Raw genomic sequence first — 16,792 nt, forward strand, 5'->3', positions numbered from 1 at the left:
CCTCCCCCGCAGGCATCTGCTCCCATGAGCAGCTTAAGAAAAGATCCCTGGGGGGGGGGGGGGGCTCCAGGGGAAGATACAATAGTCTAACATAAATAATTCCTTAACTGAGTAAGCCGGCAAGTTGAATCACCGTGTTGTCAAAAAGAAAATAAAACCAGAAAAAGGTAACTGGAAAGCGCCAGCATGGGGACTTGAACAGAAAATCACACAAGTCCACACACAGCCGAGAGTCAGCCGAGCCCTGCCCTTCCACAGACCAGTTTTTTATGATGTATTTTGCACAATTTTTCTTTTAAACTTTCCCAGGCATCACTTTCCAAATCAGTTCCATATGCTCGGACTCGCGTTCCTGGTCCTCTCGATTCCAGATCTGGTCGTAAACCGTGCGCCAGTGCTCCACGCTGCACAGCTGTCAAAATCCTTTCTTACGCAATGAAATAAAGGCATTCTCTCGGCCCCTTCTGTGAGGTCTGGGTCGGCCCGCGCCCCTCCCCGCGCCCCTCCTCCCGCCTCCCGGGCGGGCGGGCAGCTTCCAGTCCTGCCCACCGCTCACTTCGATCCCCCCGGGGTCTTGACTCTCTCTAAAAGGCATGCTGAAGATTCTCCCGGGCTCCCTCCTTCCGCACAGCCTGAGACCAGAGGCCGGGCTTTCACGCGCGCGCACCCCACCAGAAACAGCAAAGCAGCGGCACCATCGCAGCCATCCCGCACAAGCTCTGCCGCGGCTCCCCAGCCGCCGCCCACCCTGGGCGTCAGGGGACACCACACCTGCCACCCTGTCCAGTTCATCTGGGAAGAGCCGTGTCCTGATCACTGCTGCCCAGGCCTCCAAAGACGGAACCTCAAAGTCAACCATCGCAGCGGTGGGCAAACTCGCTGCTCCATGAGCATCCTAGAGACGCATTGTGTAACTCACCCCAAATGAGTCTAATAAAACACAACGAATCGGGTTAAATGGCTATTCGTTACTGAGTAGGGAAAATACATCTTTTCGGATGATTCAAGAAGACAGTGAAACTAGACTGTGCATTACTACCATCAAAAGACAACCAGAGTGCCCGCTAAGAGGGGACACAGGCTCCTAGAGCCAGCATGCTCTTCCCAAAGCCTCGGGCCGGCCTCAGGCTGTCATTACAGACCTTCCAGCGGGACGGTTTCCAGGATCATCCACGCTTCTGATCAGAGATGAGCCTTGGGGAACGCCGCTACAAAACTGTTGGAAACCTAGCACGTGAATGCTCCCGAAATCTCCTTTAAAGTGGAGTCCTCTCTCATCCCCCTCTCCCCTCAGGGCTCTTCCCTTTCTTTGCATGTCCTAAAATCAACTTAGATACTCAAAACCAAAGAAGAAAACAAGCATTAATCCGTGATGTCCAGAGCTGGAGGTTCTCTGGATCTCTCTGCCTAGGATGTCAGCCTCACCCCCGGGCATCGGGAGCCCCTGCCCTGCCCTATTACCCTGTCCCAGAAAAGAAAATGCCCCGTGCACACACTCACTCCCAATCCTGGTCACTAGCACAACCACACACTCAAGCCCCAGGCGGCACGGGGCACAGGGCCCACTTGCACTGTCTGGCGTACTTCTTTTCAAATAAACTTTCCTATCACCTTCCCTTAAATAAACATAAATCTCTGCACAATCTCTACACGCTCTTCTTGGGCAGGTTTGTTTTGGGAAACTGGGAATACCAGTGCTTTGGGGACCTTGTCTAATGATGGAGCCGCGGCGTCCCTGAACCGCAGACAACACGCGGTGGAAGTTTCTCCCTCTACTTGCTGGCCACAGCAGCTGTGCCGGGCGGGCGTTCCCGCCAGCCTGCATTCGCACGGGGACACGCGAGCTCCAGGCGCTGTGATAGTGCGCCACGTTGACACGAGGAGAATGAACTCTCACCCAAGTCCAAATGCCGAGCACGGAAAAGTCCAGCGATTCGAATCGCCCAGCACGTCACTGAGCTGGGCCACCTTTGCCCCGTGGTCCCACCCGTGGCATCTGCCAATGAGAGGCAGAACATGATTCTCTCTGCGTTCCCTCCTGGGTCCTGCGGTAGCAGCCTCGGGTCCCCAGCTGGCTTTCTCTGGGCAGGACGCTGCCCTGGGCACTGTTCTCCTATGGACCCCAGCTGATCGATCACTCACTGCACCTCATCATTAGGACGGCTGGCGCTCACTAAGCCACACAGGTAATTCCAATCCACGGACTTCTCCTAAAGCTGAAATTCTACCGGAGCAACAATCTGACCAGCCGGTCATCATCAGAGATGACCTGAGAAACGCCTCTCTAACTCAGCTCCCGCCTGCTCCTGGGCTCCAGGAGGTGACCAGGCTGGACCACACCTTCCTGAAACCAGGATGCGGGTCCACACCGCAGATCCAAAGCCACGACGAAGCCAGCCAAGCACGGGCTCAAACCACGGGCAAAACAGCTCCTCCACGACAGCTTCTCAAGTGTTCTGTCAAAGGGGCGAGCACAGCGTGGCGTGGTTTTCTCAGATGCTAGCGCCAAACTGGCCTTTTTATCCACCACCTGTGCTGAAGTAGTTGCTGCCCCACAGACTGCGCTGCTAGCATCCATCACAATACTGCTCACGCTCAGGAAATCTTCCCTCTGCAAATTCTTAGTGAGACGCATGCATGAGATGTGTTCTAGTAAAAATATGAGCTGTTTAACCAGGGGCTCTGAAGGTGACAGGGTGTGGGGCCCTGGTCCTCTTAGCATTGCTAACACTGCTTCTGTGTGACTATCTTACTCAACACAGATTTGGAAAATAAACATTTGGAGAGTAGAAAGTATGTTGCATTGGGCTGGGTACTGGTGGCTTATACCTGTAATCCTAGCTAGATCTGAGATCTTGGTTCAAAGACAGATTGCACAGAAAAGTCCATGAGACTCTTAACCTCCAATTAACCAATATAAAGCCAGAAACAGAACTGTGGCTCAAGTGGTAAAATGTCGGCCTGAAGTAAAAAAGCTCAGGGACAACACCAAGGCTCTGAGTTCACACCCCTGTACACACACACGTACACACACACACACACCACACACACACACATACACACACACACACACTCTAAATAGACATTTGCTATTACTAGGGCCATCAAAGGATGACCTTCGATTTATTTTAAAACTATTGGCATTGTAGACATCTTTTATGACTGAGTTGGATGAGGTTTTTATTGAATATTAACTTCAGAGGAAGAAAACAGCTCCAGTTGTTTGTTTAGTTTATAATGGAGGTCTACATAGTCGTTTGGAGATTTTTAAGCGCAGTTGTGAACACGGGCCGTCCCTCCGGGTCCCCCTAGGCGGGAGCTGCTGGGCCGCTCCTGACCATGCCAGCAGGTGAGCTCGGGTCCCTTCAGCAGCCGGCAGCGACTGCCCTGGCCTGCCTTCCACTCGTGTGCCCACAGACCTGACCGCGCGGGTCTGCGTCGGGAAGCACCACTGAGGCCCGGGGGGCGCGGGGTGTCTCCTCAGCCGCTCACAGGCACCTCTCCGTCCTTCGCGGCTGCGCGGCTCAAGTCTGAGGGTCCTGGAGGCTGTGGAGGCATCCTGAATCACAGGAAATGGTTCTTGGTATGGTTCCCGGGCTGGTCCGGCCAGCCAGGCCCCAGCTGAGACCGCGCGGGTCTCCACGGAGGCCGCACACGCAGGCTCCCTGAGGAGATGAGGAGAGCCCAGCAGAACGCAGGACAGACGTTTGCCAAGTGTGACTGACGCTCCGCTCCGAAGGCAGGGCACACAGGTGCTCAGCCCGGCCACGAAGCCCGGCTGGTGAGCTCTGCAAAGCACAAGATTGAAAAAAAAAAAAAAACACCTGCAGAGGGCGTCACAAAGAGGGGAGGAAGGCACCCTCGTCCGCCCGCTTGTGAGGCGTGAGCAGCGGAGCCCTGGCCCCGCATCAGGACTCCGGACGGCACTGGGTCTGTGGCTGCTTCACGGTCCCTCTAACACACTCAGCAAGGGCATCTCTGACTTTTCTGAGCATCCGGGACACACAAAGGGGTGGGAGAAAAGGCAGGCAGGAAACAAGACTGTGTCAGCTACCACACAGCAGCCCGGTCGGCCGCTGGGACGTATGGACGCTCGAGTCAGCTTCTAAAACCATCCGAGAAGTGACATATCCCCAGCCCCGGGGCCATGGCCGCCTCCAGGCTCAGACCACCACATCCGGCCTCTGGCAATGGGGCCACTTCAAAATACATAAACATAAAAGAGTATGTTCTTTTTTCAAAAATAACTGCTTAAACCGGAGATGCAAAACACACACAGAGCGGGCGAGGGTGCGTGCCCACACAAGCCGTGCGTGTGAAGACTGCAGACACACAACGAGACACAGAAGCCGCCGTGTGGGAGAGGTCTTTCCAACAGACTCACGGAAGAGTTTGCATAAGCCAGGGAAGACTACACAAGCCCCAGCCCAGGGCTAGGAGACCTTTAGGGAAGACAAGACCCACAGATCTCTACGGACAGATCAGGTACTGAAGGAATGGTAAAAAAACAAAACATTTTCTGGTCCAATGAAAATTGTATTGTTTTTAATCCGGATAAGAGATATAAACAAAACACAAATGCTATTACATGTCAAGTTTTTCTAAACACTGAATGGAGACTTTCCGCTGCCCTGACTTACTCTTAAATGGATAGGCTCTCTTGTCATAGGTGACGTTATTAACGGAGTTCCGAGCAAGGCACATGAGACAGGAACTACAACGTTAAACGAGCTGAGTATGACTGCTGAAACCCGGGAGCTCACGAACAATCCGCTGAGAGCAAAGCGTCTGCCTGTTAATTAAAGGTACACATCTCAGTTTTCAGGTATTATTCATCCCCAATTTTATCAATAACGAAGGTGCTCAATACTTCCCCAACGGGGGCCAGAGATGAAGCTCGCTGGTAGCTTGTTTGCCTAGCACACACAAGGCCCTCGGTTCAATTCCCAGCCCTGGGAAGGAGGTAGAGGAAGAGAAGGGATATGCAACTTCAAAAGGTTACTCAGCAAGTTTCTTTCATAGACAAAACTCACGTGTCAGGGAGGGTTGGAGCCTGCACCCCAAGATCAGCGCTGTCAACCCTGAGACAGACAGCGGACCAGAGCCAGCGGGACTCACGGGACGCTGTGTTCTGTTCTCTACCTTAGAATGCACGGGCAAAGGCTCGGACACCGTGGTGCACACAGCCAGAGCCTGAGCTCCTGCCCGCGTCCAGCCCCCACACACAACTCCTACACAGCAGCGAGAGCCCGAACCTCTGACATGTCACTTTCTCTTAACCTTCCTTGTCATCCACCCACCCCCCTCTAGTGGGCAGCAGTTAGCCTAGTAGTAGACTGCGTGAAAAGCCAGGAGGGCAACCTGAAGGTCAGTACCCAGACCTTAGCTTGAAGTGCGCATCTAGGCCTAAACTTGGAATGGATCACTCAGTGAAGGAATGTGCGGGAAAGAGTGGGCCTCCATTAGCTCCGGATCCCGCACCAGCCTGGGAAATCTCTCACACACACGCATCCCACAGCTTCACGTCAGCACCCCGTCCCGCCCCCGCCGCACTCTTCTACCCCACGCCCAGGCCTGCGGGAGGGGACGCACAGCTGACCCCATGAGCCAGCAGACAGACTCCGGGCCAAACGCGCCTTCTTGACTTGATTGAAAAACCTCTCGCTTTAGAACGCGTCTCCTCTGCCTGTCCGGACGGCAGGCTCTTCTCGGGTTTCCCGGGCACAGACGCGGCCTCTGAGCGCAGGTGTGGCCGCCCAGGCCATTCCTGGCAGGCTGGTGACCCCGCGGAGGGTGACACGTGGCGTCTCTCAGAATCACAGCCTGCGCGCGTGCGGGAGCTGAGCAGCTTGGTATCTGATACGGTCAGTCAGCGAGATTCACGAGGGAAGGGTTAATAAAGCTGAGACCTTTCCAGTGAAAAGCTCTCTCAGACTTCGCCGAGTTACTGCTTTGGTTCAAGGACTCCCAGATCTCTCCAAAGAAAACATTCCCTCTAGTAATACTTGGAGCAAATTGGTGATTTGGACGTTTTCAACCAATTAAGACACTGGGGGGTTGCAAGCCCTACCAGACACGGCCTCCGTAACACGAAACTGAACCACAGGTGGTGTGGGTTTCTCAATCACACAAATGTGGCGGACGGAGGCCAAGCCAGGAAGAAAAGCCAGTGTCACCGTGATTTCTACACTGTTAACTAGTCAGCAAGGAGCGAAGCAAGGCCGCTTTCGGGGGGAGACGCCGGGGCAGCAGTCAGCACCTGGTCCACTCAGGAAAGCCACAGACAGCACAGTGCCCGGCGCTCGGGGTACGTGCTCGCCAGGCTGTCAAGCAGAGCAGACCACGCCGAACCAAGCAAACGGTGCCCCCACACCCCAAAGGAGTGTCCCGGTCTCATTTGCCCCATCAAAAGCATTTCAGGATCCCCACGTTTCATGTCTAAATTCCAGTCACAGAGTAACATCTGCTGGGTAGAAAAACGGAGCTCTGAGAAAGTAAATAAAGAGGAAGAGGAAGCGGAGGAAACCGGCCACGGCTAGAAGCCTGCCCCGTCTGGGTGGTGGTTGTCCCTCAGAGGTGACAACCCCGCAAACACCGCGGACGCAAGGACTTCAGGCCTTTTGCGTTTGCCCCAGCAACACATTTGGAATTGTTGTACCACAGGTTGCTCTATGTGCATAACTGTGTCCTTTCGTTCTTAGGGCTTACTTTCCTTGCTGCTGAGACAGGTAGAGATTTCCCTCTTGGTAAGTAATCGTTCTGTATAACTGTATAACTTTCCGCTCTGTTAAAAACAAAGGGTGAGCGTCAAACCGCGTGCGTTGCAGAGGGCGCCCACAGAGGCCGCACGGGCGTCCGGAAGAGAAGCAAGACTCTGCACAGCTGGCAGCGCTTCCGATGAACCCCACGGCTCACAAACAGTGCAGAAATAACACACGCACCCAACCAAGGCCGAGGGCGTGAAGGGTGAACACTTCTCAGAAGGAAATGCAGTAGTAAGGTCCAACTCACTAATGTTTTCTACAAGAAAAGCAACGGAGTTGCAGAGGACAAACAGACATCTGTTTCAAGGAGTAGAGTGCCAGCCAGCACAGCAAGCTGGAGGCCCGAGTTCCCAACCTCAGCACTGGAAAAACAAAAATAAAACAAACAGAAACAAGTGCACCGCCAACGAGAACAGCAGTCCCTTTACTCATGCCTGTTATACACCCAGATCCCTCCCCAGGCACCCTCAGGACACCAAGACTGGACAGCACGCAGGCTGAGCTGGTGCTGAGAACCTCCCGTCCGTCAGAAATACCGAAGCTGTTTTGAGGACAGACCCTAAAATGTGCAAACAACTGCAGAAGCAACTAAGGCCATGCTTTCAACCAATTATGAATTATTTTCTGGAGCTAAATTACTGAAAATACTTGTGTAGTAAGACATCCAATGTCAACTCCTAGAGCTACAGATGCCAAAAAGCCAGAGTCCAGCCCGGCCTGCAGTCCTGTGGGGCATGTCTCCTGTGGGCAGATGGGGACACACCGCCACCAACATGCATGTTTTGCCACGGCCGCCATGTTTTGCTCTGACAGGTACCTGTCTCCATGGCAACAGTCTAAGGACCTAGTAAGGAATCAGCAGAATGTAACTCCTGCTTGAGAAATGATTGAAATCCGGAGCCCTCACAAATGAGCCGTGCGTCCCAGAAGAAATGTGGTTTTAATTAAAGCAGAATGAGATAGAACGCATAGACATTCAAGATGTTTCAGCTGCCAGAGTAAAGGACCGCTTCGAACTGCACACGCTTCAAGAAAAGAGATACAGACACGCGGGGACAGAACACGGAGTGGGAGTGAGACCGGAGAGGAGGGAAATAAGAGAAGGGACAATGGCCTGGGCCAGGCCACTGCTGTTCTCTCCCGGTCTTGAGGCTCTGGGGGGGGGGTGGCGGCGGAGGTGGGGCAGGGCTTGTCCGGGCATCCAGCAGTGTTTCTGTCCGTCTGTCTGTCTTACAGACAGAACAATGGCGACCGGCGGCCAGCCAGGCTCCTCTGCCGCTGGCAGCTCTCAGAACCGGACGGTCTGGAATCTCCGCTCCTGCCTGCAAGGCAGGGCCAGGGCATTTCGAAACCAGCTAACAAGGCAGCCAAGCTCCAGCCAACGTCGCTCTCCTCCTCCTGGCCGTGCTTTCTTGGGAGGTAAAGGTCCAGGCAGCCTCTCGGGGAGCTCCCCACCCCCAGCACTGAGAATCTACCTACTCTTGTGTGTCTCTGTCTCTCTCTCTGTCTCTTCCCAAGACTGGGACTTGAACTCAATATCTGACACCTTTGCTTATTGGCTGGAGCTCTACCACCTGGGCCATGCTGCCAACCTTCCACCTACTTTGCTTTTCTTTCTAAAAGTTATTTTTGATTGTTATTATTAAGGTGTTGCACAGAGGAGGGGCCATTTCATACGTCAGGTGATGAATACAGGTGTTTTATAGACAATGTCGCTCCAGTGGTCACAAGTCTGGTGACATCCACACCATCTCCCCACCTCCCTTTATCCTGACGGGCCAATCATCACAACCCGGTCAGGCCTCGTAGCAAAGACCTTAGACCTTTCCCCATGTCTTCCCAGAGAACAGAAAAGTGAAGCACTGGATACTAGAAGTCATCATAGTCATAATCATAAACCTAATTTTTTTAAAGAAATGGTTATCTCCTCAAATATAGCAAATCCTCACATCTCTCTATTTTACTGTGTCCTTGAAATGCTAGTGTGTACTTTTATTCTGCATGGGACCAATACTGAACAACTGATCATTACATTCATATCAAGAGACTGAAGCTATGACCAGTAATACATTACAAATGAACAGAAGCCAGGCATCAGTCACTCACGCCTATAATCCTAGCTACTCTGGAGCCTGAGGAATTCTGAGGATCTCAGTTAGGACAAACAAGTTAGCATCTAAGTCAGCCAGGACAAACAAGTCCTCGAGGCTTTGTTTCCAAAATTACCAGCAAAAAGCTGTTATGTTAAGAGTTATGGCTTAAATGGTAGAGCACAAGCCAAGCAAGTGTACGGCCCTGCATTCAAACCACAAGCGATCTGCAGTCAAACTGTGTTCTCAACACCAAGTGTTTGCAGGTAGAACGTGCGCACCTCGGTGCATATACATGTACGTCTACACCCATACGCAGCCGGGCATAGGATGCTAATGGAGCAAGACGGATTTAAAAAGACCAGAATGCACTCCACAACATTAAAAGCCTGCCTTCACACACGCTGATCTGTCAGCCACGATAAACATCACTTAACGAGGTCTCCGTCCTTTAAAAACATCACTTGAGTGAGTTCAAAGTTTCTTTTAATCTTTTTAAAGCCTCTTAAAAATTTTCCAGGGAAAACTTTCAGTAACTTTCCAAATGACAGCCAAGCATTCTCAAGCAGCCCTGCGCTGATGAGCGGGGCTCTTCACTGGCGTCTCCTGGAGACGGGCGGACGTGGGCAGGGCACCTGCAGCATCTGAGGCGCTCCGCTGAGAGCTGCCTCCTCCACGCTGGCGCTCCCTGAGAGCTCACTAAGAGCTGTGTCTTCACTAAGACAAAGGAAGAGCAGTCACGTTCTACCGAGGTAAACTGGTGGTCCAGACTTCCTTCTGGCTTTTAGAACGTGTCTGTATTACTGACACCAAGAGTCACGCTGTGCTCTAAGGATCTTTTACCAAAAATTAGAAAGTAGATGGAAACCTGAGCAATCACATAGGAATTCCCCAAAACTAGTACAAATGGGAAAAGCTGGGGATGGGATTCCAAGCTGAACATGAGTATTACTATGTCAAGAATCTCTATGGGGTGTGTACGGACCCCAAACCCATCTTCCACCCTGGGTCCTCCTCATCCTTCCGTACCTGGAAACAGAGGTGAAAAGGAAACAGGTACCGTGGTCAAGCCTGAGTTCGCCCACAGCTCTGGACGTGAATGAGAGTGTGTATCTAGGGTGTTTAACACAGTACCTGCTAAACAAGAAACACAAAATGCATTTTACCATGCAACAATGTATTTGACTCTAAGACCATTTTTTGCACAGATACTCTATCTGAATTCAAGTATGTATCTATATTCAACTATTTCCAACTTGTTACACATAAGGAAACAAGGCTAGCTACTAAGTAAATAAAATCAAGAAGCTGCCCTATCTTTTGAAAACTTAGATCAAGCAGAGGGACTAAGAATTATCCCGAATGAATGGTGAGCCAGGTTAACTCCAAGAGGTAACTAAGGGATACATTAGACATACATTAGACCATTAGACCAGAAGTTCTGGACTTGACTGCTCCCAGGAAACCCACTACACAGCAGGCCTGGGGGAGAGGAGGGGCTGCCTGGCAATGTCTGGAAGCCATGTCTGGTCTTAACCAGAGGGGAGAGGTCTACGTGTGGCATGTGGTGTGACACTGCTTCACACCACGACTCACGACACAGTTGACGCAGGTACACAGCCGCAGGGCTGCTCACAATCCCTGCTCTCTCGAAGCGCAAATGGACTCTGCTTAGGGCCAGGCTCCACCCAGCCCGATTCACGCCTCCTGAGCAGCCTCTGAGGGGTGGTGGCCTGCACCCCGCAGGGCTGTCTGTCCAGCGTCTGTCTTTCACTCACCACCACACACCTGGCCAGAGCGTTGCCACCACCCCGCTGCCCCATTTCCCACTCCCCATCCCATGTGTAAACTCTGGTCACATCACTGTGGAAACACCAAGCTCGTCTCGTTTTTATAGCTTTCTTTTCCGAGGCTGGCAGTGAAACCTTGTAAACGTTTGTCTGAAAAGAGCAAAAGGCACAGGAAACTACTGCCGCCAATTAAAATAATGAAGCTTCAAATGACTAAATTATCCGGGGTATAAACAGACGCTAGACAAGATTCTCTCCACGGTGAACATTATCAGCTGTGTCATAGACAAACATGCCTATTTTGGGTGCCAGTCCTGGGGCTGGAACTCAGGACCTGAGCTTTTCTACTCAAGGTCAGCACTTTACCTCTCGAGCCACAGCTCCATGTCTGGTGCCTGGGTGGTTAAGAGGCTTGCAGATCTTCCTGGCTGGCTTTGAACTGTGATCCTCAGATCTCAAGCTCCTTGAGGATGGCAGGTGTGAGCCATGGGCAACTGGCTTTAGGTTTATTTCTTCCCTGTCTTGTAAAATTAAACTCCCCATGCAGATGTCAGAAGATGTGCAGAGTAAATACCTAATTCTTTACATTTACCTTTCAGAAAATAAAAGGTGTGTTTCCCAACCTTTAATGGCGAACAGGAGGACATCATTTATGAAGACAGTAGCGTTGACCACATCCCCAACACTACTCAAAGCAAAAAGAGCAACAACCCTGCCGAGTAAACGTGAAGTACAGAGGCAATCATGGAGAAATTTCAATCGGATACACGGGTAAGCCAGGCTGTGGAGCTGGCACAGACGGCGATGGCAGGTAACTAGAGATGGGCGGGTTGGGGAGGAAGGCCAGGGGCTGAGTCCAGGTGCCAGCTACAGCGGCTCCTGAGAGTATTCACAACCAAAAGCAACGATAATCCCGCCCAAAGATTCGTGCTGAAGCAGCAAAACTGAAGAGGAAAGTGTACCACGAAATGTCATTTGACAAAGAGGAAAATGAGAAGCGTGTGAAAGTACTTTACCTCGACTGTCCTATTTTAAATGGATGGCTCTTTCCATAGGACATTTTTTTGGGGGGAAGGGGTTTGCTCAAATCCTTACCATCCATATAAACCAAAAGAGGGGGGTAGGAAAGGATCTTGGAAAACAAGAGTGTAGAACGTAGAAAGTTCCCATGAAACCACTTGTAAGTCTTTCAATCTGGCAATTTTCTAGATAACCACCAAATATCAGCCATCATGATGTCACTCTTCAGAAAAGAATTCATGAACTAAGTAGGGCACAACTGGCCAGCAAAAAGTGGATAAATACACAGATAAATAAATAAGCAAAATAATCACGTATCTGAAAATTAACCTAAGAAACTTCAAAACTGTGATCATCTCTATAGTGGCTTTCGAGATATCAGTAAGGCCCCTGGAGTACTTATTCATGCGCCTTACATACTATTAACAATCCAGATGGTCTACTGATATTGCTGCAGTTTTAGTTAAATAGAAATTCAATTTGGAACAATATAAATTACAGGAAGATTCTAGAGCCCAACTCCTGGGCTCCAATCCTTGCAGGGCCTCTAGTACTGCTTTCACTTTTGAGTTTCCTCTTCTTCAAAATCAGTGCACAAGTAAACCTTATCTGAAATGCTTGGGACCAGAGGACTTTCAGAGATCTGAGTTTCTGAGATTTTTCATAGACCTTATTAGTTAAGCGGGCTGCAATCCAATTGCTCCAAAACCATTCACTTTTTGAATGTCATCAGCCTAAAAAGAGAAAAAAAAAGTTGGATTTTACAGCATCTGGACTTGGGGTTAGTGACACTCAGCCTGTATGAACTCATCTCCACTCGTGAGAGCAGAACTTGCCCTCAGCCCACACCAGAAGCCCAGCCGAAGGTCAATGTGGAGATCTTTGAAGCACAGAGAGCAGGTGGCTTGACCTTCACACCCCATGGGGCTCTCCCTCACCTGTGACCTTTGCCCTGTGTGCACATCCAATACTGGCCCGCTCCACTCCCGACCCCGACGTCAGCCGAGGGGCCCGGGCTCGGGAGTCATGCCGGCCCTCCCTACGTGCTATTTCTGCCTCCACTTCTCTTCCATCAGCCAGTCACAGAGAACAGGTCCCTCAAACCCAGAATGTCTTCTGACAACTATTTACTCAGATCTGACCCTCCGGTGCACACCGCACACACACACAGCCCAGTGTCGGACATTACCACAAAAGTCCAAGAATGCGTGGAAGTGCTCTTTCTTCCCTTAACGTAATTATGATGACTAACTCGAATGGCTGTTATCTCTGGCCTTGGATCTCCTCCAGAGCCTGCCTCTGTTTGTTTTAAACTACTGCCACCCCTCCTGCTTCTTTCTTCCATTCTCCACCTGCCCCATCAGTCCCTTCATTGTTCCCCACTTTCTACTGGGTTTTCATGGTTCCTATCTTCCTCTTCTCCCAGCTCAGAAGCAGCGCTTTCCCCCGGGCTGCAAAGTCTCCCCTGTACCACGGGACCACGGCCTGACCACGGCCCTACTGTGTGCATCTATTAAAGTATAACCCACGCCAGTTGGTTTATTGCTCTCCTTAGATGTTTGTGCAGGGTCTGAATCAGAGCCTCGCCCTTCCAGAACTGTACCTCCTCCCCCATCCCCTGCCCCGTCACCGCATCCACAACACTTTCCACCTTCATCTTCACACCTCCCAACTCCTCTCTCCTCTTCTGTCACCTACCCCCTCTGAGGCCATGCGTACATGCATTCACACACACGACACACACGTGCACGCACATACTCCACACATGCAAATGCATGCAGATACAACACATGCAGATGCATGCACATACAGCACACATGCAGATACACACATGCACACCCATGTGCACAGACAATGCACACATGCTCACATGTGCACACATGCTTGCACGTACACACATGCTTGCACGTACACACGTGCATACACAATATATGTGATACATGCATTCATGTGTGTGCATGCACATACAATACACATGCACGTGCATGCACACAATACACATGTGCATGCACATACAGGCACACAGTGCATATGCACACACATGCATGCTTGCCCTCCCCAGGTCCCCCTGTAGAAGCTGGGTTTCAACTGTGTCATTCATACAGCTAAAGTGTGGATGAGGCGCAAAGCTCTTGAAATAGCATCTAACCAGGCTTCAAGTCCCAAGTCAAAGTCACGCTCACAGCAAAGCCCTCTGACCACAGAGTAGCGCTCCTGGATGGCGTGTGTGCCCCAGCGTGAGGTGGCAGGTGCTAGCTCTGATGGGAGACCCGCGAAGAGCTGCTGCTTCCCGAATGCCACGTCCTCCCTCGCTCCCCCCCCCACAGGCCCCACCCCCTCTCCTTCCTCACCTCAGGCTTCCAACAATTCTGCCTCACAGACACGGCTGCTCTGCCCTCCTTCTACAAACCTCCCGGCCGCCATCCGACGCCCTGTGCGATGAGTACAGCGCTTGTTCCTGCCTGGGACCGGTCCACGCTGGCGCGCCGGCCACACTGCCCACCGCGCCAGCCTTCCGCAGCTCTGGTGACACCCGAGGGGCTCACCGTCACCGAGGCAGCTACTCAAACTGCGTTCCCCAAGCCGCTGGGCAGAACGGCAGCAAAGCATGCCACTTCCTGTCCACACGCGCCTTCTGTGTATGGCGCGTGTGATACATAACCCCAACTGCAGCCTGCAGCCAACAGCACCCAGATGCCATATCAACACAGCCGCGTGCTTACACATGAGCGTGGACTCCCACATGCCACACGCACGCAATGCGTGCTCTGCAACGCACATGCTTTGGGCTCTGCATTAATAAATGCATTAGGGTTTGCATGACAGCTTCCCCATGTTACAGCTGAGAACAGTGGACCACAGACAGGGACTGCACAGAAAGAAAGCTGAATACATTGAGTCCAGTTTTTTTTAAACAGATAAATGTGTTTACCCAGAATTGTGCTCTCATGCAAGTTAACCTAGAAAGTTCTAGAAAGTTCTCTTCATTCCTCCCAGGAAGAAAGTTCTCCCAGCTCTCATGAGCCAACTCACGGCACTTTTCCATGAAAATCTTCTGCTAACAAGTACCAGAGTCAGTTCCTCCTACAAACTGCCTTTCATGCTTGAAATACACCAATATTTTTAATACTATAGCTGTTATAAGATAACCCAGGCATGCTGGCTCAGTTAGAAATGGTTTCTGATGGCCCATTTTCTTCAATAGTTTCAATTCCCAGAACAATTGAATGGCAAGAGGTTCTTTGTATCTGCTGAACAAATGAAGTAAGTCATACAGTGTACCCTGTTAATAATATTTACAAATGAACAATTCCACAAGCATATGTAGCATTTAGTAAAGGTATCACATCATAAGGTCTTATCTTGCTATCTGACATCTTATCTTTCTTATAATATGCCCAAATAAAACAATATTATAACAAAATAAAGACCAAACTTACCAGTCTTCTCCTCTCTTCTTCTACAGCAATAAGTAGCCTTGCAAATTCTTTGAGTGACTGAGCTATGTAAAAACAAAAAAGAAAAAAGAGCATTGGTCTTCCTTCACTTCTAATCACACAAGAGCAAGCACGGAAGCGAGCTTGCTATGCCTCATATACTTTCAATTCTGTGGTTTTGTCTGTGTAGCCATTACATTATCGAAAATAAGATCCTAATGACTAACATCCACTACAACAGAGGCTGATAAACACGCTAAGAGATGAATGCTTCTCTGTGTATTTGCAAATTAAAAGTGGAGCAGGTGTCTTCCTCGAAGACGCGAGGGGAAGAATCTGTATTTAATGTATAAGACATACACACACTAGGATCTGTGTCACTTCCAAGCAGTGACCTATGAGGAAGAAGCCATTTTAATGCTACAGGAAGCAATGCATCCAGTACTACTTAGGCGCACCTACTACTTAGAGCGCATGCCCAGTGTGAGAGGCACAGGGTCAGAGCCCTGAGCCCGTAGGTACCACTGACGCACGTGGCATCTGAGGTCCTACTTCCCATGTGGACGGGCGGTGGTGAGCAGGACCTGCCGTAGGTACGCAGACTCACACGGCCCGTTCGGAACTAAGGTCCAAAGTGTTTCTTTAGAAAACTGCCTGTACTGCCCTAACTTTCTTCTGTAGAACTGGCATTAGAACTCAGGGCCGTGCGCTAGCTAAGCAGGTATTTCCCCCTCAGCCACAGCCCTCCACGTGCTGGTTACTTCTAAGGCAAACAACAACACAATCATAATAAACTAAGTGCTGAGCTGTAACTATTTAACAGGCATAAAGTCACTATGGCCAAACATTGAAAGTTAACTTCATCAAAACTATCACTAGTGAGGGGTGTATCTGGAGGATGCGGAGGACAACAGAGTGAAATCAAGATCTAGAGATGGCACGGCACTGTCTCAGCAAACCAGAGGAAACGGCCGCGTTCAAGTTCACAGTGGAAGATGCAAAGGTAGTGGAAACGGGCGGGCCGGGCAGAGGGCTGGCTGTCAGCAATGACGCTCAGGTTCTCACTTTACCCTGTTACCTTTGTCCAAATCGAATGATGCTGTTTTCAATTTCACTTGAAATCTTTTCTCCTCCGTTTTTCATCTAGATACTATTTATGAGCTCAATAAGATAGTAGTTGTTTATAGTGGAAACGTCTGAAAAGAAAAACTCTGACATACAAAAGCAGTTCAATGTCCGCTTCTTCACCACTAAAACTGAGTTCCATTTCACAATCAAATTTTTTCCCTCTTTTCTCTTCCAAGGGAAAGGATATCCTTTAAAAATTAAAAAGAAGCCGGGCGCTGGTGGCTGGTTAGTAAATGGGAACATTCTCCAAACAAGCCCCGCCCACCAAGGACTGCGTGACAAGATGCTGTCCGAGAAACAGAAACCAGACTCTCATCCCAGCCAAGATGATCATCACAAAAGAAGACAGCAGAAACCCCAGTGAGGACCCTCACCCATCCCCCACTGTGGGGCACTGAGATCAGCACAGCCACCGGAGACCAGTATCGAGGCTCCTCAAAGGGCTCAAAACACCAGTGCCATGTATGATCTTCCACTGCATGGCAAGTGCTAATACCCCATAGAAGCACTTTTTAGTGCTTATCTCTGACTTACTTATATTTGCCTAACTATCACCTTACCAC

General features: G+C 50.5%; 1 protein-coding gene across 2 annotated transcripts in view; it reads right to left on the reverse strand.

Moving 5' to 3' along the window:
* Positions 1–16,792, reverse strand: part of LOC138824466 (rho GTPase-activating protein 42) — a 100,824-nt gene that overhangs the window by 48,013 nt on the left and 36,019 nt on the right. For both annotated transcript variants that reach the window (XM_070018360.1, XM_070018359.1), the window contains exon 3: positions 15,105–15,166. In XM_070018360.1, coding sequence (XP_069874461.1) covers positions 15,105–15,166 — 62 coding nt within the window. The remainder of the gene's footprint in view (positions 1–15,104; positions 15,167–16,792) is intronic.

Source organism: Dipodomys merriami, unplaced genomic scaffold, assembly GCF_024711535.1.
Source record: "Dipodomys merriami isolate MVZ:Mamm:240054 unplaced genomic scaffold, mDipMer1.0.p SCAF_129, whole genome shotgun sequence".
In the NCBI taxonomy this organism is placed as follows: Eukaryota; Metazoa; Chordata; class Mammalia; order Rodentia; family Heteromyidae; genus Dipodomys; species Dipodomys merriami.